We start from the raw sequence: 21,792 nt of genomic DNA, 5'->3' as shown, positions 1-21,792 counted from the left end.
AAACCTTAATCAAACAGGAAGTCAAGTTCAGGTTGAGTTCAGTCCAACAAATGTCCTGACAAACCAGCCAGTAAAAATTTACTTAGGGGAAAGTAGCAAAACTTTTGTAGCTAGCTTTTGTATTTGTGTTGTAGCGTTTGTATGTGTGGTAATGTTAGCATAGCGGCTGGTAGATTGCAGCGAAAGACACAGGGTAACGTTAGCTTAACAGCTGGTAGATTGCAGCTAAAGACACAGGGTAACGTTAGCTCAGCGGCTGGTGAATTGCAGCTAAAGACATAGGGTAACGTTAGCCTAGCGGCTGGTAGATTACAGCTAAAGACACAGGGTAACGTTAGCTTAGCGGCTGGTAGATTGCAGCTAAAGACACAGGGTAACGTTAGCTTAGCTGCTGGTAGATTGCAGCTAAAGACAAGCTTAGCGGCTTAAGTTTGCGTAGCGGTTGTTAACATGCTCTCAGTGGTTTCTGTGACAGGAGAAATACTTATACGAACATTTTAGTTAATTAAAATATTTGTGTTGTAATGTTTGTATTTGTGTTGTAGCTTTAGTATGTGTGGTAACATTAGCTCAGTGGCTGGTAGATTTCAGCTAAAGACACAGGGTAACGTTAGCTTTGCGGCTGGTACATTGCAGCTTAAGACAAGCTTATTTGTGTTGTAGTGTTTGTATTTGTGTTGTAGTGTTTGTAGTTGTGTTGTAGTGTTTGTATTTGTGTTGGAGTGTTTGTATTTGTGTTGTAGCGTCTCGGCCACCGTATGACTTAGCACTGACAAACATCCTGATTGTGTTTGTGTGCGAATCGAAGAGGTGGACGTTGGGAAGGACGAGGAGTTCAGCGTGTGTACTCGTGAGGCTGGAGGTCAGGGCAAACTTGACGTCAAGATCACCTCATCGTCACGCAGACCAATCCCCTGCAAGCTGGAGTCGGGCACAGCCAATGAGGCGCACACAGTGAAGTACATTCCCCCCGAGGAAGGACAATACAAAGTGGACGTCAGCTACGACGGGAACCCCATCCCAGGAAGTCCGTTCACGGTGGAGGCCGTCATGCCCCCCGACCCTTCAAAGGTGAGTGAACGTCAGGGGTTTCAAACTTTCTTTGTGTGTGGACCACTATTTGTAATCAAGAATTTTCGCGGACGACCTCATAATACACGTAATCAAATATGTCTACAGACAGTCCTACCTGAATTTATCTGCACCTGTTAATAGGCCTACTAGCATTAAAACTATAACTGGTCATCAAATCAGTACAACAGGCTTGTTAAAAGAAACTTTACTGCACACAATGGCTGCCACATATTTTATTTAGTTATTTTAGACTACGTTTACACGTGGGCGGCTATTTTCATAAACGGACATTTCAACCTCTCCGGTTTCAAAAATAACATTGTGCACACCTGTCAGTTTTCAGAAAAGTGTTCGTTTACATGTACCCATGTATATATGCCGTCAAGAGCATGCCAAACCTGTAGTTGGCAATGTAATGAAACCTGTAGGTGGCGGTGTATCGAGAAGCTCAAGCCCACTTTAGCCAATCAAAAATCCCGAAAATAGCAACAACAGCAACCAATCACTTCCTCTTTCTCTCTCTAGGCTGCCTAAACCTCTGTTTGTCTCAGTTTACGTGCAAACATGCAAACAAAGTTTTCCAAAATCTCCACTCTGGCCGGAGTTTTTAGAAAGAAATGTTTTCAGAAGAGAATTCTCCGTTTGCGTGTAAACGAAGGACACAAACAAAGGGAAATGTCTCAGTTTTTCAAAATAACCATCTTCATGTAAACAGGGCCTTACTTAAGCGCCCAAGGGCATAATCAGGTTCATTTGAACAACAGGGTTTTTTTCGTCCCGCCAATTCGGTCTCCCTACAGGTTGACTCATTGGAACTGCAGCTTGCGAGTTCAAACGGTTAAAGGTGCAGTAGGTTAGACTTATAAAACTACCTTTCTGTCATATTTGCTGAAACTGCCCCTATGTTCCAGTAGAACTACATGAAGCAGGTCATTAAAATAAATCCAGCTCCTCTGTTCCCCTGTTCAGATGCACCAATCAGGGCCAGGGGGCGTGTCTAACTGTTCAGATGCACCAATCAGGGCCAGGAGGGGTGTCTAAATGTTCAGATGCACCAATCAGGGCCAGGGGGGGTGTCTAACTGCGTGTCAATCACTGCTCATGCACACGCATTCATTCTCCCTTGTGGGGGGAGGGGCTTAGGAGACCGTTTTGGGCTTTAGCAGAAAGGGGGGAGGGACTGAGAAGTTGTCGATGTTCAAATGTTTTTTGTCCTGGATCTTCACAATCCTACCTACAGCACCTTTAATACACACACACATATACTTTATACACAATCCTACCTACAGCACCTTTAATACACACACACATATACTTTATACACAATCCTACCTACAGCACCTTTAATACACACACACATATACTTTATACACAATCCTACCTACGGGACCTTTAATACACACACACACATACGTTATACACAATCCTACCTACAGCACCTTTAATACACACACACATATACTTTATACACAATCCTACCTACAGCACCTTTAATACACACACACATATACTTTATACACAATCCTACCTACAGCACCTTTAATACACACACACATATACTTTATACACAATCCTACCTACAGGACCTTTAATACACACACACATATACTTTATACACAATCCTACCTACAGCACCTTTAATACACACACACACATACGTTATACACAGTCCTACCTACGGGACCTTTAATACACACACACATATACTTTATACACAATCCTACCTACGGGACCTTTAATACACACACACACATACGTTATACACAATCCTACCTACGGGACCTTTAATACACACACACACATACGTTATACACAATCCTACCTACGGGACCTTTAAAGACATTTTCCTGAAAGCTTCTTCTAAGATTTGTCCCTGTGTCTCGTTTCCCATCCAGGTCCGAGCCTACGGTCCAGGCCTTCAGGGGGGTGTGGTGGGTAAACCGGCGCCCTTCGCCATCGACACAAAGGGCGCCGGTACCGGCGGTCTGGGCCTGACGGTGGAGGGACCCTGCGAGGCCAAAATCGAATGTCAGGACAACGGGGACGGGTCTTGCTCAGTGTCCTACCTGCCCACAGAGCCCGGAGAGTACGCCATCAACATCCTGTTTGCAGAGCAGCACATCCCCGGCTCGCCCTTCAAGGCCGCGGTCCAGTCGGCGTTCGACCCCGGCAAGGTGACGGCCAGCGGGCCAGGCCTGGAGAGAGGGAAGGTCAACGAGGACGGATCCTTCACGGTGGACTGCTCCAAAGCTGGCGAGGCGGAGCTCACCATTGAGATCGTCTCCGACTCTGGAGCCAGAGCAGAAGTTCACGTGCAGAACAACGGCGACGGGACGTACGCCATTACCTACATCCCGCAGTGCCATGGCATGTACACCATCACCATCAAGTACGGAGGACACGCTGTGCCAAAGTTCCCCATCCGGCTGACGGTGGAGCCGGCGGTGGATACCAGCGGGGTGAAGGTCCACGGGCCGGGAGTGGAGCCCCGAGGTGAGTCTGGCAGAAGTATTTTTTTACCCAACAACGGGGGTCCGAATATTAAAACAGACACAGGGTAGCTTAGCGGCTGGTAGATTGCAGCTGAAGACAAGCTTAGCGGCTAACGTTTTGCGTAGCGGTTGTTAACATGCTCTCGGTGGTTTCTGTAGGGCTGCTCGATTATGGGAAAAATAATCACTATCATTATTTTGGTCAATATTGGAATCACGATTATTTAACTCGTTGATTTTGGAAAGATGTTGCATTTTTTTGTTATTTTAAAAACAGTGAAACAAATCAACAGTGAGAACACGGTGAAACTACCCATAATACTTTTCCCGTTGAACTTTTCTGTCTTTTCATTCAGAACACAAGAGTTTAAAATAAGAGTTTACTGCAAAACGTAATGTACAAAATCATCGATTTTCTCGATTACATTTTTATGTGATTGTTAGAAGCCAAAATCAAAATCGCCATTACAATTTGATTAATTGCACAGTCCTAGGTTTCTGTGACAGGAGAAATACTTATATGTATGTGTTAGTTAATTAACTCTCCTGTTGTCTTCGGGTCAAATTTGACCGATTTTCAAAATGTTTCTATATCAGAAATTTGGATTTCTTTCAACCAAATTTTAAAACCAATAATGTGGATGGTTCCTTACAACGCTCTTCAAAAGTTAAATAAATAATCAGTTCTCTACTTTCATTGAATGTGGAAGTTTTATTCAGTTTTATAGCATGTAAAGAAAAAAGTGATAATGGAGCACAGAAAAAACAAAAACATCGGAAAAACTAGGAAAAATGTGAAAAAACTTCAAAAAAAGTGAGATAAATGTCAGGATAATCTTCAAAAATGTCAGGAAGAGTGACAAAAAACATGGGAAAAGCTTAAAGAAATGTCAAAAAAGCGCAGAAAAATATTGACAGAAACAAACTGAATTTTTTTAAACATTTATAACCCAGAAAAAACAAAAGTTGCATCATGGTCGACTGGTTAAAATATTTAAACTCCCAGACGTGCAGCCGGGTCAGTTTTAATGATAAACGTTTCGTTTTCCTCATGAACTTCCCGACAGTCAATTATCACCGTTAATAAACTCCCAGGAGGACATTTGCTCTTTTATTTGCTTGTTATTCTCCTCTAGATGCACAGATGTTATTTCCATCCACAAAAAGCCAACAAGATTTTTTTGGGGTTATTGCAGAAAATAATCTCCGTGGCAAATAGAAGTTCATACTTACACATTTTGTTTTTTTTCAATGTTATTTTCAGCTGACACAGTCAGGAGACTGAGACATGCACGCTGAGGGAAGAGGTCATAATATTACGTAGAGCTGCAAAGCTTAAATGATTATTGAATTAATCTCCAACTATTCCGTTAATCCATTAATCAGTTTGAGTCATTTTTGATGATAAAACAGGTAAACTAGTGTGATGTCAGCGTGTTAAATGTGAATATGTTCTAGTTTCTTCTCTCCTCTGGGACAGGACACTGAATCCTTCCCTCCCTCCCTCCCTCCTTCCTTCCTCTCATCCTTCCTTCCTTCCTTCCCTCCTTCCTTCCTTCTCTCCCTTTCCTTCCCTTCCTCCTTTACATACTCTCTTTCTTACTTCTTCTTTCCATCCGTCACTTTTCTGACCTTCCTGAATTATTCTTACTTTACTTTATATTTATTTATTACAGGGACAGTGCATATTAATAAACATTTCTGTCACTATGCCAGAGTTAGCCAGAAGGCTATTTTTCATCTGCAGTCTTTAGACAGATGGTAAAAAGTCACCTTAAAAGAAAGTAAATTACATATTTACATAACAATATAACATTTAAAATACATTTAGTAAAAAGTACTATTGTGTAACTAGGACTACAGTTGTAAATTAGCCGACTGGCTAACACTGGCGCATTTACAGAAATGTTGATTAATGTGCATTGTCCTAATCAAATAAATAAACCATTAAGCTAAAATGTACAATTCCATGATTCCTTGTCTTTCCATCCTTTCCTCTTGTCTTTTTTCTGTGTGATTGCTTTCTCTTCTTCTGTGTCTTGACGTGTGTTTCCTGTCTGCAGGCGTCCTGAGGGAAGTGACCACGCATTTCACCGTGGACGCCCGGGCGCACTACCGGAGCGGCGGCGGCCGCATCAAAGCCCCCATCTCCAACCCGTCGGGCGCCAACACGGACGCCTACATCACCGACAAGGGAGACGGGACCTACCGAGTGGAGTACACGCCGTACGAGGACGGTGAGACGCTTCTCAAACGTTAACTCAAAGGTTTTGGTTTTTATTAAACACAGGACGTCCGAACCGATTGGACCGAACCAATCTGGTGCCATAAGCAGGATTTCTACATTTTTATAGAATTTTTTGCCGTTTTTATCCAACTTTTTGAACCTTTTTTATTCAACATTTATGTTACTTTTTTGCTGACGATTTTGGCGCATTTTTGAAAACCTTTTCACCGTGTTTTATCAACTTTTTTTGACACTTTTGTAAACTTCTTTGTAGCTCTTTTATCTGGGTTTTTGCCGAGGGGTGTTTCAACTTTTTGACACTTTTTTTCAACATATATGTTGATTTTTCCGATATTTTTGCCGACAATTTTGCCGCTTTTTCCAACGTTTTGTACGGACCATTTTTCGGGGTTAGTTTTAAACGGACCAAAGGAGGTGTGAAAGCAGACAAGCCAGCTCAAGACAGGAAAGGGGGGAGAAAGAGGGGGATAACATGCAGGGAAGGGTATGGGTATGGAAGTGTTTGTGGGTGTGTAGATGAATATAACGGAGCGAGAGATAGAGCGAGGGTATTAATAGCTGCAGTGTGTCTGCTGACCCTAACCCTGCTGATAGTAATGTGTGACATGTTGGAACCCCGGTGCATTGTGGGACAGAAATACTCCCAGTGGAGGCTTCAGGAATGACTGTTATCTGCTGTTACACACACACACACACACACACAACCAACATGTTCTACCGGGCTGTAAAGAAGAGAAGAGGGAGATCTTCTGGGGATTAATTTACTGATAACACCACACAAAACAAATGACAAAAGTTGAAAAAAGCGACAAAAAAGTTCTTCACGTTCTTGCCAAACGATGAACAGATTTTTAGGCATTCTTTTATGAAATATCTTAAAAAATAGTTTATATAGCAGTATGAGCCCTGAATGTTTACAAGTTCTTATTTTAAATGTTACGTTAAAGTAACTCGCTGTGTTTATGTGTGTGTCTCTCTGTCTGTCTGTCTGTCTGTGTTTGTGTGTCTGTGTGTGTGTGTGTGTGTGTGTGTGTGTGTCTGTGTGTTTATATGTGTGTGTGTGTATTTGTTTGTGTCCTTCTGTGTGTGTGTTTGTGTGTGTGTCTGTGTGTGTGTGTGTATGTCTGTGTGTGTGTGTGTGTGTGTATCTGTGTGTGTGTGTGTGTGTGTTTTGTGTGCCTGTATTTATGTGTGTGTGTTTTGTGTGTCTGTATGTATGATGTGTGTGTGTGTGTGTGTGTGTGTGTGTGTGTGTGTGTGTGTGTGTTTTGTGTGTCTGCAGGTTTGCATCTGATTGAAGTTCTGTTTGATGACGTCTCGGTCCCGAAGAGTCCGTTCCGGGTCTCGGTGTCGGAGGGCTGCGATCCCAGCCGGGTCCGAGCCTACGGACCCGGTCTGGAGGAGGGACTGGTCAACAAACCAAACCGCTTCACCGTGGAGACCAGGTGAGTTCACATCAGAGCTCTTCATCACAACATGACTCTTCATCACACCAGAGCTCTTATGGTGTAGACACATTTAGCCGACGGGCGACCGTTGACAGAAAACCCCGTCGATATGATCAGTCGCGTCCCCGAGGTCCAAAAAACTGCCACAGAACAGACCAGAAAGACGAGAGGAGACGAGACGTAATACACCTCTATAACAGCAGGCGGCGCTAATCTGTAATGTCGCCCAAGAAATGAAAACCGGCAGCTGATTGGACGAACGCGTCACATGGGTTTGTTTTCTCCAGAAATTCAGATCCAGACTGTCATGGCGGCCGTTCAGAATACGATCTCATATCGTACTAAAATAGTTCACCGAAACATGTTTCTTAAAACATTTTAAGCGAGAAATAGGCCGTGCAGTTGCTGAATCTGTCTTCATTTCAGCTCAACAAAGGTCAGTTTAAAAGATTTTCATCAGATTTTGAGAGACTGTAGTCACCTCATTGCGCTCGTCATTTCCGGGTGAGTCCCGACTGCCCTGCCTCCGACCGAACATGTCAGGTCGGCCAAAATGAACGCCGACAGCCCCCCAGACGGACGACGGCACGGGACACACCGAACAGATTTGAGTCACCGAGCTCGCCAGACTGTCCCACGGCCGATAATCGGCCTGATGTGTCTCGGCTTTTAATCACACCAGAGCTCTTCATCACAACATGACCCTTCATCACAACATGACTCTTCATCAGAGTTTAATGTCCCTTTGGGACTAATGTTTACATCATCACAAAAGATCATTGATCACTACCTCCAGAAAAACATGATTATGCGATTGCATAATTCGACGCATAATAAGCCAAAGTTTTTCAAATGCGCCGCACTTTCGCTGCATAAATTGCCGATTTCTGCGCAAAATATGCGGTGCTTGCATGATTTCTTAATCCCCGCATTTTCGTTGCAAAAAAGTCCCGTAATATATCTTAGCAGAAAGTTGAAAAATGTTGCGTTTACTTCACACAAGAGCAGCCATTTTCCCCTGTTGCCATGGGAACGTTATGAAGTGACGTAATTACGCGACGTGAACATCATCGAAAAGCAGCGTGTTGGAGGAATTACTTTTTTCCCTCTTTTTCTTCAAACTGCAGTTTCTGCAAGTTAAAATTGCATAAATATTATATATAGCATATTCCATCGCATTTTTTAAGAAAACGTGCCGCATAATCAAGGATTTTTGCCCCTCAACAATCACACAAAAACTCACTCGCATTTTTCTGGATGGACTGATTGATCAAGTGGAGAAAGTCTCAGTGTGAATGAATGCTTCGATGACATTTCCAGTCAAAGTAATCTGAATGTTTCCTTTTATTCTTGTGTTCGTCAGAGGTGCTGGCACCGGGGGTCTGGGCCTGGCCATCGAGGGTCCATCAGAGGCCAAGATGTCCTGTAAGGACAACAAAGATGGCAGCTGCAGCGTGGAGTACATCCCCTTCACTCCCGGAGAGTACGACGTCAACATCACCTTCGGAGGCCTTCCTATTCCAGGTGATCCATCCAAAAACCTTCTCCTTTTTTACCCTCCTCTTGTCTTCCCGTCAACCTGCAACTTTGAGTTTTTCTGGGTCGAAATTTCAACATTTTATTGTTCTTTTTCGACACTTTTCTCTACGTTTTTAGCGATTTTGAGTTTGTTGTTGTTTCCCGAAGAGAACAGAGTTTGAGAACAGAAACGGAGAGAGAGAGTTTTATCCTGGAAATAACGTACCTCCGTTGATCCAGACTAAGATTTTGTAGACTCCGTACATGTTTAAGTCTCACTAATCTCCAGCTCCCCCCTCCTGTGTCTGTGTTTCAGGGAGCCCGTTTCGGGTTCCGGTGCGCGAGCTGTTGGATCCCAGTAAAGTGAAGTGTTCGGGTCCCGGCCTGGGAAGTGGAGTCCGAGCCCACGTCCCCCAGACCTTCACCGTGGACAGCAGCAAGGCCGGGGTCGCCCCCCTGGAGGTCCTGCTGTACGGGCCCACAGGTAAGACCTCGTCCACACACCTGAGAGAAGTCTCTCACCAAACAGAGATCAACATGTTCTAGACGTGGCAAACTCGAGGCCCGAGGGCCCAATCCGGCCCACTCGCAGATTTTGGTCCTGCGCCCCATTTAAATTTAGGTTCACAATACATTTTGACCCACCTAGTTTTTGTCACTATCGCCGACACTTTTGGTGCTTTTTTTCCACAATTTCTGATGTTTTTCCAACTTTTTCCGACTTTTTTTCCGATGTCTTTGTTGCTTTTTTGGCGCTTTTATCTTTAATGGATAAGATACGTTTTTAGGGCTTTATGTCGACCAAACTGTAAAAGAGAAGACTTTATAAGAAATGCAGTCAAAGATATTTGACTTTTTCAAAATAAAAGCATGTCAATAAACTCTCCATGTCTGGCTCTTGACACCTGTTCTAGAAAGTGTCATATTTTAGGATCAGCTGGCCGGGGACTAAAGCTGGAAATTAGCCGTTGCTCCTTTTACTGTATAGGTCATTAAAGGGGACTGTCCACGACATTATAAACTAATAAACTAAACTAAACCAAGACACCGATTATATTTTTGATTTTGAAACTCTGGTTGCCCTTCAGGTGTGGCTGAGCCAATCAGCATCACCGACAACGGCGACTGTACTCACACGGCCAACTACACGCCCGCCAGCGACGGTCCGTACACGGTGTGCGTGAAATACGCCGACCAGGAAGTCCCGCGCAGGTCAGTAGCCAAAACATCCACATCTCAGAATCCTATGCCAGGTAGATGGTTGATGGTGCATATAGACACATACTGTACAATAGAGACAACAACATACATATAGGCACATATCAACATATACAAAGTAGTGTGAAATAAACAAACTATAAATACCAAAACAAATAACCCATACTATTTAGTAGAACTATTTAACTTTAAAGGGTAATCTTAATCCCACAAGAAGTGAAAATGTTAATGCGCCCATATTATGCTCATGTTCAGGTTCATAATTGTATTTTAAGGTTGTACCAGAATAGGTTTACATGGTTTAATTTCCAAAAAACACCATATTTTAGTTGTACTGCACATTGCTGCAGCTCCTCTTTTCACCCTGTGTTCAGGTCTCTGTTTTAGCTACAGAGTGAGACATCTTTTCTTCTGTACTATCTTTGATTGCACTCGCACATGCTCAGTAGCTCAGATCGTAGCTCATGCCAGCTAGCTCCATAGACAGTAAAAGAAAGGCTGTTTCTCCACCTTCAGTCAGTTCCAAAGCAGGATCAGCTGGGAGACTTCTTCTAAACCAGGGCGCACATGGAAGTAGTTCTTTTGGAGATTATAGTGAACTTGTGTGTGTTGTAGCAGTGCTTTGCTATTGAGAACGAGGTAGCATGCTAGCGCTAGCATGCTAACGGTTGCGGTTAGCCAGCTCGTTTCGGCTAGTGATGTAGAAAGCCGTGCAGATTTTGACCAGCTCACCCGGAGACTGAAGGCAGAACACATTCAGAAACCGTATCTCACTCAGAACACCATGGATGGGTTTATTTCAAACTTTGTATGCGTATGGAAGCACCAGAGACCCAAAATAACACCCCAAATCCCAGAAAAAGTGTTTTTTTTCATAATATGGGCGCTTTAAAGTGCATCCTTGTGACTGAGAGTTTTTCTCCAAACCGTGTCCTCTCAGTCCCTTTAAGATCAAGACCTTACCGGCCCACGATGCCAGTAAAGTCCGAGCCAGCGGTCCGGGTCTGAATGCGTCCGGAGTTCCCGCCAGTCTGCCCGTTGAGTTCACCATCGACGCCAGAGACGCCGGAGAGGGACTGCTCACCGTTCAGATCCTGGTGAGTCACCGATGAGCCATGCCGTAGACGAGGCAGCTTTATTTCTACAGCACATGTCAGCAACAGGCCCGGCCCGTAAAGCGTAACTCTCGCCAAAATGCAACCTAGGGTCTTTTTGTGAATGTACCAGAGTCAAACTTCAGTTTAAAAGCATATTTAGGGCGGAAGCGCCACTTTTAAGATTTACTGTATTCTTGTTTTTCGGTCAAATGGCCTTTTGAATGGGAGTAGAAGTAGGTATCACTACTGTGATAGTCTCAAAATAGCTATTTTTAAAACACTAAGAAGGCTCGACACAACATGAAACTTTGCTCGAAGTATCACCAGGGGCTCTACACATGAACAACACCGATGCACAAGGGATTTACTAAATCTGTGGCTACTTGTTTTGATATCGACTCGTTTTGACTGCCGAGGTGTTAGCAGCTGGAAACAACAAGAGCTACGGTGAGTTGTTCAAAACCATTCTTTTTAGTAAACTCTGGGTACACAGACAATGTTGTCAATGCTTGCGTTAAGGTGTAGAGCCCCTGGTGATACTTGGAGCAAAGTCTCATGTTGTGTCGAGCCTTCTTAGTGTTTTAAAAATAGCTATTTTGAGGCTAGCATGAGAGTGCCCCTATCACTCCCATTCAAAAGGCCATTTGACCAAAAAACGAGAATACGGTAAATCTTAAAAGTGACGCTTCCGTCCTAAATATGCTTTTAAGCGAAAGTTTGTCTCGGGTACATTCACAAAAAGACACTAGGATGCATTTTGGCGAGAGTTACGCTTTAAGTTCAGACTCTGGCTCGGGCAGAGAATCTAAACTCTACAGCAGACTCATCTTATGGGCAAACATGGAGTGTTTTTGGCACTAACAGCCATAGTTTCTAAATAAGTAGCACTGTTTGTTTTGTTATTAACTTTATGACGCCTTTATTTTAGTTTTGACTACATTTTGGATTTTTTTTTTATAGACTGCAACACAACCGAGAGAGAACAGTTTAGATTGTTTCTAAAATGGGAGGATTTTTCTTTGCTTTTAATACTTTAGTATTAAAGAGTAAATTAAATGATTAAATTAGTTTAGGAAAGTCATGTTATTGAGTAACCCAGGCTGTCTGTGAGGTATAGCTCACTGCGATCAGCACTTGCCTAAAAACCCAAAGAGTTACAAGGTGAGCATCTTATACTTAATCAGCCATTGGGCTTTGGACTCTTTCCCAGCGTTACTAAAATGCTCAACCCCGACCATCGCTGCGGAGCAGCTTTAATACTTGGGGTCCTATCTCGCACCCGTCACAGCGCAAAGCCCGACGCAGTTGTCAGTTTCCCGTCCAGCGCCCACGTCATTTAAATTGCAAATGCACCTGCGCCCATATGTACTGGTCTTACAGGGAGGTGTGTTCAGGTGCATTCTGGGCGTGCTGGTCTTACAGGGAGGTGTGGTCAGGTGCATTCTGGGCGTGCTGGTCTTACAGGGAGGTGTGTTCAGGTGCATTCTGGGCGTGCTGGTCTTACAGGGAGGTGTGTTCAGGTGCATTCTGGGAGTGTTGCTATCTTGAGGCAGCGGGAAGTGATGGCTCCATTAACCATCAAAAACCTGGTCTAAAGTCAATAACGCAGCATTTCATTTTTATTTTAACAGAGCATTAGTAAAATGGCCTAGGCTCATGCACAGCGCGCACACACTATGCTTGTTACACACACACACACACACACACACACACACACACACACACACACACACACATATGCAGAAGATTACAAATAAAAATATTAGGGTGCAAATCCTCCATCATAACAGCAATGCTCCAAGGTCCAAACGCGCCTGGCTTTTAAAGGGAATGGGAGATGATCTCTGATTGGTTGATTGCATGTTACACCCAAAACAACCTCTGATTAATGAAGACACTAAGTACAACCCTTTAGAACCAGGCGCCCAGCACACAGACCCTTTTTCCCGCCGTCAAACTAGCAAAAGTGGATTCGTACACGCCCTAAACACACCTGCACCAGCCGCTTCACGCCGTGACCTTACATCAGTAAAATAGGGCCCTTTAACTACCTTTTCCTGATGATACTTACAGACTTTTAGATAAGTAACATTTTCCATTACTTGTAACAGAGTATGTTTACAGTGTGATGTTAGTACTCTAACTGCAGTAAAGGATCTGAATACTTCTTCCAGCGCTGTTGTTGTCTTGCTGACTCTTTTCACCGCTGGGGGGGGTTTGTTACTCCGTGTTCAGGGTCCGGACGGCTGCAGGCGCGACGCCTCTCTGTTTGTGGAGGACTGGGGACGCAGGGTGTGGGAGACACAGATAGTAAAGAAAACCATCCTCTTCAGTATGAATAAGAGAGGCTGTGTAAGGCCTGCACTCTCTCCTCCGTCAGACCTCCCCATCACATCGCATTGTCTAACGTCTTTCCTCCCCCCCATCATAAAACAATCTTGTATAAATATTACATATGTTTTCGTCTTTGTGAAGTACTTTGGTGCAAAGTTGTTTACTTTGAAGTGCTATATAAATTAAAAAACTTAAACTTGAATCTACTCCCCCCTCCCTCTGTGGTCTACATGTGCACTGACCTCCATCAGTTTGTGTGACGAGCTAACAGACAGATGCTAACAGACAGATCTGCCGTGAGTAGAGTTAGGTCCTGTGTGATGTTGAACAGATTAATAAACATGATGTGAGCACTCTGAACACCACTGGTCTCATATTCAATTTCAAACACTAAGGACCCTATCTTGCACTGAGCGCAATTGCCTTTGTACACTGGTGCATGTATCATTCCTATTTTGCACCCGACACACAGTGGACTTTTCCCTCCACAGACGCACGTCAGTAAATTAGGGAATGTATTTGCGCTCCCGGGGGCGGTTCAGTGAAAAGAGGAGGCGTGTTCCGGCGCAAACGTTCCCTGGTGCTATTTTACAGTTACAAACAATTATGCCACCGACCAGGAAAAACCTGGTCTAAAGTCAGTGGTGCTAGTCTAAAGTCAGTGGTGTTAGTCTAAAGTCAGTGGTGCTAGTCTAAAGTCAGTGGTGCTAGTCTAAAGTCAGTGGTGCTAGTCTAAAGTCAGTGGTGCTAGTCTAAAGTCAGTGGTGCTAGTCTAAAGTCAGTGGCGCTAGTCTAAAGTCAGTGGTACTAGTCTAAAGTCAGTGGTGCTAGTCTAAAGTCAGTGGTGCTAGTCTAAAGTCAGTGGTGCTAGTCTAAAGTTAGTGGTGCTAGTCTAAAGTTAGTGGTGCTAGTCTAAAGTCAGTGGTGCTAGTCTAAAGTTAGTGGTGCTAGTCTAAAGTTAGTGGTGCTAGTCTAAAGTTAGTGGTGCTAGTCTAAAGTCAGTGGTGCTAGTCTAAAGTTAGTGGTGCTAGTCTAAAGTCAGTGGTGCTAGTCTAAAGTCAGTGGTGCTAGTCTAAAGTCAGTGGCGCGTTATTCAGATGCTATTTTAGGGGCGCAGTTTAGCATTTTTTGCAACCATACATAATTACAAGGAAAAATTATTACAGTACAGTCCTCAAAAAGTCCCAGCATGCTTTATGGCTTGTTGTGTTTTACACATTTCCATGAATCATGGATGTGTTGATGACATAAATGAGGAAATATTAGAGGACTTAAGTAGACGTGATGTTGAACTACGGTGGGATTGGACACTCGATGCGCTCCTGGTGGAGCGGGTGGACGTAGATGTAGTGGGGGGGGAGGAGATGGAGTGGGGGTGGGGGAGATGGAGTTGGGGGGGAGGAGGAGATGGAGTTGGGGGGAGGAGGAGATGGAGTGGGGTGGGGGAGGAGATGGAGTGGGGGAGGGGAGGAGGAAGGGGCACAACAGGAGCAGGTGGTGCGTTTGGAGGCCACGCTCCATGGCTGCAGAATCCTCTCCAGACTTGTGGAGATGCGCCCGAGAGGCGCAGCAACATCGGCACCCCGGTGAAGACGGGCATTTATTACTTGCCGCATCCCGGACAGCTCCGCGTTGGGGCGTCACAACAAATCTGCCGTCATAATAGCAATCCGCCATGGAACAAGCGCGCCTGCTCTTAAAGGGAATGTGAGATGACGCTCTGATTGGTTTATTGCACGTTACACCCAAACCACACCTAGCTACTTCAGACCAACCCATTTAAGATTTGTATCGGGCGCAAGAGTCATTTATACCGCCGGTATCATAGCAACAGCACCCGAGATCCGCCCACAAAGCTACTTGCGTTTCAGATCGTTAAAATAGGGCCCTAGGTGTTATGAACTTACGTGTGTGTGTGTGTGTGTGTGTGTGTGTGTGTGTGTGTGTACGTGTTCTTTTTCCCCAGAATTGAGAGATTTTATTTATTCATTTATTTTTTTTATGTTCTCTTTCTACGGTAGCGCTGACGACATCAAATCCATTTCCAGCAAAACAGAAAATGCAAAAATTCCAATTTATGAAAAATGAAATATATGTCAGGCTGACTGACTCCCTGTTTTGTTTTATTTATTCAAGCTGGCCTTCTTCAGCGTGTTTCCCAAACCAGTTTGGGAAAGAAAATAGGCAAGAAAAATATGCAAATATTCCCATATTCTGAACTGATATCCGATCGTTTACTCATCATCAGGAGACCACTGATGGACAGTTATTGAAGCTGTTTATATAGAGAGTCGAAGTCCCGCCCTTCTACTTCCAGTTCACGGGACCTTAATTCGGAAAAAATATGAACGTGAGTCAATGGAGAGATAATAATTATTTTTTGATCCCGTTTGAATTGAGCCATGGATTACACATCTGACGTTCGTCAATTTAAAACATTATTTTTCAACCGAAGAAAGTCTCAGTTTATTGTTAAACTGTTGTTTAAGCTGTGTGTGTGTGTGTGTGTGTGTGTGTGTGTGTGTGTGTGTGTGTGTGTGTGTGTGTGTGTGTGTGTGTGTGTGTGTGTGTGTGTGTGTGTGTGTGTGTGTGTGTGTGTGTGTGTGTGTGTGTGTGTATCGTACCAGTATGTAATGTTACTCTAATGAGCAGAGGATCTCGCTCGTTCTTTTGCTTCTCTGCTGAGAACACTTGACTGGATTAAACCCAGCAGGTCAGATAACGTTACATGTGTTGTGGAACAGAGCTAAGCCAGCTAGCTAGCTAGCGAGCAAGCCGAGCATCAAGCTAGGTGAGGTAGATTGTGTGAGACGGGAGATGTAGTCCACGTAGTCCACGGTTTCACACTAAACTAAGTGGTACTACGACAAACCTACGGCTAACTGAGACTTTCTTTGGTTGAAAAATAATGTTTTAAATTGACGAACATCATATGTGTAATTCATGGCTCAATTCAAACAGGATCAAAATATAATTTGCCTCTCCCCGTTCACTACCGTTCATATTTATTCCGAGTTAAGGTCCCATGAGGTCCACCGGAAGGGGCGGGACTTCGGCTCTCTATACTTTACATATATTTAAATATCTCCACTGACATCCTGTCCGTGTGTCTCCAGGATCCGGAGGGGAAACCCAAGAAGGCGAACATTCGGGACAACCGGGACGGGACGTACACGGTGTCCTACGTCCCGGACATGGCTGGACGTTACACCATCACCATCAAATACGGCGGAGACGAGATCCCGTACTCGCCGTACCGCATCCTGGCGCTGCCCACTGGAGACGCCAGCAAGTGTCTGGTCACAGGTCAGACTCCGCCCACACTTTCTCTGGCAGCCAATCAAAGTGGGTTGACCAATCAGATCGAATCAGAATCAGAAAAGAGTTTATCGCCACGATAAGTTACACCTTCGTGGAATTTGCCTTGGTGGCTGGTGCCTACGTAAACAGACATTAAACATTAATATGAAATAAACTATAAATACAGGAACAAAATAGCCATTTAACATAAGACAACAGAGGCTGAATGGATTGAGTGCAAAATGTGAAAATAGATAGATAGATAGAATAGATAGATAGATAGATAGATAGATAGATAGATAGATAGATAGATAGATAGATAGATAGATAGATAGATAGATAGATTAGTATTATACAGTATTATGTGCAATCCCCTGAAAGTGTCCCAGCGTGTCTGACTCTCTTGTTGTTTTCCTGTAGTGTCGATTGGAGGACACGGACTGGGTGAGGAAACTTCTTTCTAAAATACAGGAAACGTAACTGTAATTATCGTAAAATATATTTCTTTATTTGTATTGAAATTGAAAAGTATTATTTTTTAATTTGAAACTTTAAATTTAAACATTTTAAAGTTTAAATTCTTTGATTGTAGAATTTTAGAAATGTTAGAATTTTTAAAATTGAAAAAATTAAGATTTTTTAATTTTTGAAAATATTAAATTTTGAAATAAAAAAAAAAAAAAAAGTCATTTGAAGTTTACATTGATAGTTAGATGATTCTCCATGCCTGGCATCCTGATTGGTCGTCCATGTTGTCAGGTTCATGTATCGGGTCGACCATCCAGATCGGCGAGGAGACGGTCATCACCGTTGATGCAAAGGCTGCTGGGAAAGGGAAGGTGACGTGCAAGGTGTCGACGCCGGATGGCGCCGAGCTGGATGTGGACGTGGTGGAGAACGCCGACGGCACGTTTGACATCTACTACACGGCGCCGGAGCCCGGGAAGTACGTCATCACCATCCGCTTCGGAGGGGAGAACATTCCCAACAGCCCCTTCCACGTGGTGGTGAGGAACGCCGCCGAAACGCACGCCCAACACCCGGCACACACGCCGAAACACAGAGACACACACACGCCGAAACGCACGGCAGTTACCCGATACACACGCCAAAACGCTGAGACACACACACGCCAAAACGCACGGCAGTTACCCGATACACACGCCAAAACGCTGAGACACACACGCAAAAACGCACGCCAAACACCCGACACACACGGCAAAACGCTGAGACACACACACGCCAAAACGCACGCCAAACACCCGACACACACGGCAAAACGAGAATAACACCCCGCAAAAACGCACGCCAAAGTTCCAAAACCTTTTACTATTTTTTTATGTTTTTGTCATTTTTTATCAACGTTTTTGTCTCTTTTTATCGTTTTGCCCGACAGCGGACAGCCACCACGCTGAAACTCTGATTGAGACACCCACACGGCGTTTATTTCCGACTATGTCGCTTTGTTCAATGGTTTAAAATCGGGGACTTCTCCTCTTTAGCGTTTAGCTTAGCACAACGCCGTTTAGCTTAGCACAACGCCGTTGCGATGCTCCGTCACTACTTTACAGTCTGAACATTAGAATAAGATCCAGCTCACATTTAAACAGGAACATGTAAAAGTTAAAACACTGTGGACACGTGTGTGTTTTTGCATGTGTGTGTGTGTGTTTTTGCATGTGTGTGCGTGCTTGTGTGTTTTTGCATATTTGTGTGTGCTTGCGTGTGTTTTTGCGTGTCTGTGGGTGCGTGTGTGTGTGTGTGTGTGTGTGTGTGTGTGTGTGCGTGCTTGTGTGTGTTTTTGCGTGTGTGCGTGCTTGTGTGTTTTTGCATATTTGTGTGTGCGTGCGTGTGTTTTTGCGTGTCTGTGTGTTTTTGCGTGTCTGTGGGTGCATGTGTGTATGTGTGTGTGTGTGTGTGTGTGTGTGTGTGTGTGTGTGTGTGTGTGTGTGTGTGTGTTGTGTGTGCGTGCGTGTGAGCGTTCTTGTGGTTGTGTGTGTGTTCCCTAAAGCTTGTACCTTGTTCCCCGTCAGGTGAGTGATACCGTCCCCATAATAGAGGAGCCCAGTGACACGCTGCAGATTAAAGCAGCCCTATGTGGGCTTCTCCCCCCAATGGGTATACACTGTTATTACATGTATTTATATTTATACTAGGGCTGTCAAACGATGAAAATATGTAATCACGATTAACCGCGACTGACCTATATTTAGGTCAGTAGTGGTGGAGCCCTCTAGTGGTCGTAGTAGTTCTGACCTATATTTAGGTCAGTAGTGGTGGAGCCCTCTAGTGGTCGTAGTAGTTCTGACCTATATTTAGGTCTGTAGTGGTGGAGCCCTCTAGTGGTCGTAGTAGTTCTGACCTATATTTAGGTCTGTAGTGGTGGAGCCCTCTAGTGGTCGTAGTAGTTCTGACCTATATTTAGGTCTGTAGTGGTGGAGCCCTCTAGTGGTCGTAGTAGTTCTGACCTATATTTAGGTCTGTAGTGGTGGAGCCCTCTAGTGGTCGTAGTAGTTCTGACCTATATTTAGGTCAGTAGTGGTGGAGCCCTCTAGTGGTCGTAGTAGTTCTGACCTATATTTAGGTCTGTAGCGGTGGAGCCCTCTAGTGGTCGTAGTAGTTCTGACCTATATTTAGGTCTGTAGTGGTGGAGCCCTCTAGTGGTCGTAGTAGTCCTGACCTATATTTAGGTCTGTAGTGGTGGAGCCCTCTAGTGGTCGTAGTAGTTCTGACCTATATTTAGGTCTGTAGTGGTGGAGCCCTCTAGTGGCCGTAGTAGTTCTGACCTATATTTAGGTCTGTAGTGGTGGAGCCCTCTAGTGGCGTGAGTAGTTCTGACCTATATTTAGGTCAGTAGTGGTGGAGCCCTCTAGTGGTCGTAGTAGTTCTGACCTATATTTAGGTCTGTAGTGGTGGAGCCCTCTAGTGGTCGTAGTAGTTCTGACCTATATTTAGGTCAGTAGCGGTGGAGCCCTCTAGTGGTCGTAGTAGTTCTGACCTATATTTAGGTCAGTAGTGGTGGAGCCCTCTAGTGGTCGTAGTAGTTCTGACCTATATTTAGGTCTGTAGTGGTGGAGCCCTCTAGTGGTCGTAGTAGTTCTGACCTATATTTAGGTCTGTAGCGGTGGAGCCCTCTAGTGGTGGTAGTAGTCCTGACCTATATTTAGGTCTGTAGTGGTGGAGCCCTCTAGTGGTGCGTAGTAGTTCTGACCTATATTTAGGTTTGTATTGGTGGAGCCCTCTAGTGGTTGTAGTAGTTCTGACCTATATTTAGGTTGTAGTGGTGGAGCCCTCTAGTGGTCGTAGTAGTTCTGACCTATATTAGTCTGTAGTGTGGAGCCTCTAGTGGTCGTAGTAGTTCTGACCTATTTTAGGTCTGTAGCGGTGGAGCCCTCTAGTGGTCGTAGTAGTCTGACCTATATTATCGTAGTGGTGGCTCTAGTCGTAGTAGTCTGACCATATTATATGGAGTCTAGGTGCGTAGTAGTCTGACCTATTTAGTCTGTAGGTGGACAGGTAGTGCTTTTCGTAGTGGGGTGACAGTAGTGAGCTCTGGTCTAGTATGTTTTATTGTAGTGGGCCCTAGGTGGTATTTTCTGCTGTGGTGTATATTCTATTTTTCGTAGTGGGGCCGGGTGTAGTATCTATTTACAGTAGGTGGGCTGGGTAGTATGCTATATAGTTGGAGCTTGTGGTCGTAGTAGTTCTGACCTATATTTATCAGTAGTGGTGGAGCCCTAGTGGTAGTAGTATTCTACCTATATTACAGTAGCGGAGCCTTAGTCGTATCTGATTTTACTGTAGGGGAGCTAGGTCGTTAGTTCTACCTATTTAGTAGTGGTGGGCCCTCTAGGTAGTAGTTCTGCTATTTTTCAGTAGTCGAGCTGTGGGTTTCTCTTTGGGGGAGCCTAGTGGCGTAGTAGTTCTGACCTTTTTCTTAGGGGGCCAGGTCTTTCATTGGGGAGCCCTGTCTAGTATTCTGATTTTATGTGGTGGAGCCTCTAGTGGTGGTATTTCTACTATTCTGTAGTGTGGTGGAGCTAGTGGTCGTAGTAGTTCTGACTATTTACGTAGTGGTGGAGCTCTAGTGGCTGTAGTTCTCCTATTTTTGGTCTGTAGTGGTGGAGCTCTAGTGGTCGTTAGTTCTGAATTTTAGCTGTAGTGGGGAGTCTTGCTGTAGTTCTGACCTATATTTAGGTCTGTAGTGGTGGAGCCCTCTAGTGGCTGTAGTTCTGACCTATATTTAGGTCAATAGTGGTGGAGCCCTCTAGTGGTCGTAGTAGTTCTGACCTATATTTAGGTCAGTAGCGGTGGAGCCCTCTAGTGGTCGTAGTAGTTCTGACCTATATTTAGGTCAGTAGTGGTGGAGCCCTCTAGTGGTCGTAGTAGTTCTGACCTATATTTAGGTCAGTAGCGGTGGAGCCCTCTAGTGGTCGTAGTAGTTCTGACCTATATTTAGGTCAGTAGTGGTGGAGCCCTCTAGTGGTCGTAGTAGTTCTGACCTATATTTAGGTTAGTAGTGGTGGAGCCCTCTAGTGGTCGTAGTAGTTCTGACCTATATTTAGGTCTGTAGTGGTGGAGCCCTCTAGTGGTCGTAGTAGTTCTGACCTATATTTAGGTCTGTAGTGGTGGAGCCCTCTAGTGGTCGTAGTAGTTCTGACCTATATTTAGGTCTGTAGTGGTGGAGCCCTCTAGTGGCTGTAGTTCTGACCTATATTTAGGTCTGTAGTGGTGGAGCCCTCTAGTGGTCGTAGTAGTTCTGACCTATATTTAGGTCTGTAGTGGTGGAGCCCTCTAGTGGCTGTAGTTCTGACCTATATTTAGGTCAATAGTGGTGGAGCCCTCTAGTGGTCGTAGTAGTTCTGACCTATATTTAGGTCAGTAGCGGTGGAGCCCTCTAGTGGTCGTAGTAGTTCTGACCTATATTTAGGTCAGTAGTGGTGGAGCCCTCTAGTGGTCGTAGTAGTTCTGACCTATATTTAGGTCAGTAGTGGTGGAGCCCTCTAGTGGTCGTAGTAGTTCTGACCTATATTTAGGTTAGTAGTGGTGGAGCCCTCTAGTGG

At 44.4% G+C, this 21,792-nt stretch overlaps 1 protein-coding gene across 1 annotated transcript in view; it reads left to right on the top strand.

Annotated features, from left to right (window-relative positions):
* Positions 1 to 21,792, top strand: part of LOC120553705 (filamin-C-like) — an 84,528-nt gene that overhangs the window by 45,346 nt on the left and 17,390 nt on the right. Inside the window, 13 exon segments of the mRNA XM_039792398.1 lie at positions 809 to 1,071; positions 2,970 to 3,567; positions 5,630 to 5,803; positions 7,097 to 7,259; positions 8,626 to 8,786; positions 9,097 to 9,264; positions 9,869 to 9,992; positions 10,939 to 11,095; positions 16,546 to 16,735; positions 17,150 to 17,173; positions 17,489 to 17,736; positions 18,763 to 18,818; positions 18,820 to 18,856. Coding sequence (XP_039648332.1) covers positions 809 to 1,071; positions 2,970 to 3,567; positions 5,630 to 5,803; positions 7,097 to 7,259; positions 8,626 to 8,786; positions 9,097 to 9,264; positions 9,869 to 9,992; positions 10,939 to 11,095; positions 16,546 to 16,735; positions 17,150 to 17,173; positions 17,489 to 17,736; positions 18,763 to 18,818; positions 18,820 to 18,856 — 2,363 coding nt within the window.

Source organism: Perca fluviatilis, chromosome 23 (assembly GCF_010015445.1).
Source record: "Perca fluviatilis chromosome 23, GENO_Pfluv_1.0, whole genome shotgun sequence".
Taxonomy (NCBI): Eukaryota; Metazoa; Chordata; class Actinopteri; order Perciformes; family Percidae; genus Perca; species Perca fluviatilis.
Note: the sequence above shows the minus strand (reverse complement) of the source record. Positions and strands in the feature narration are given on the sequence as shown.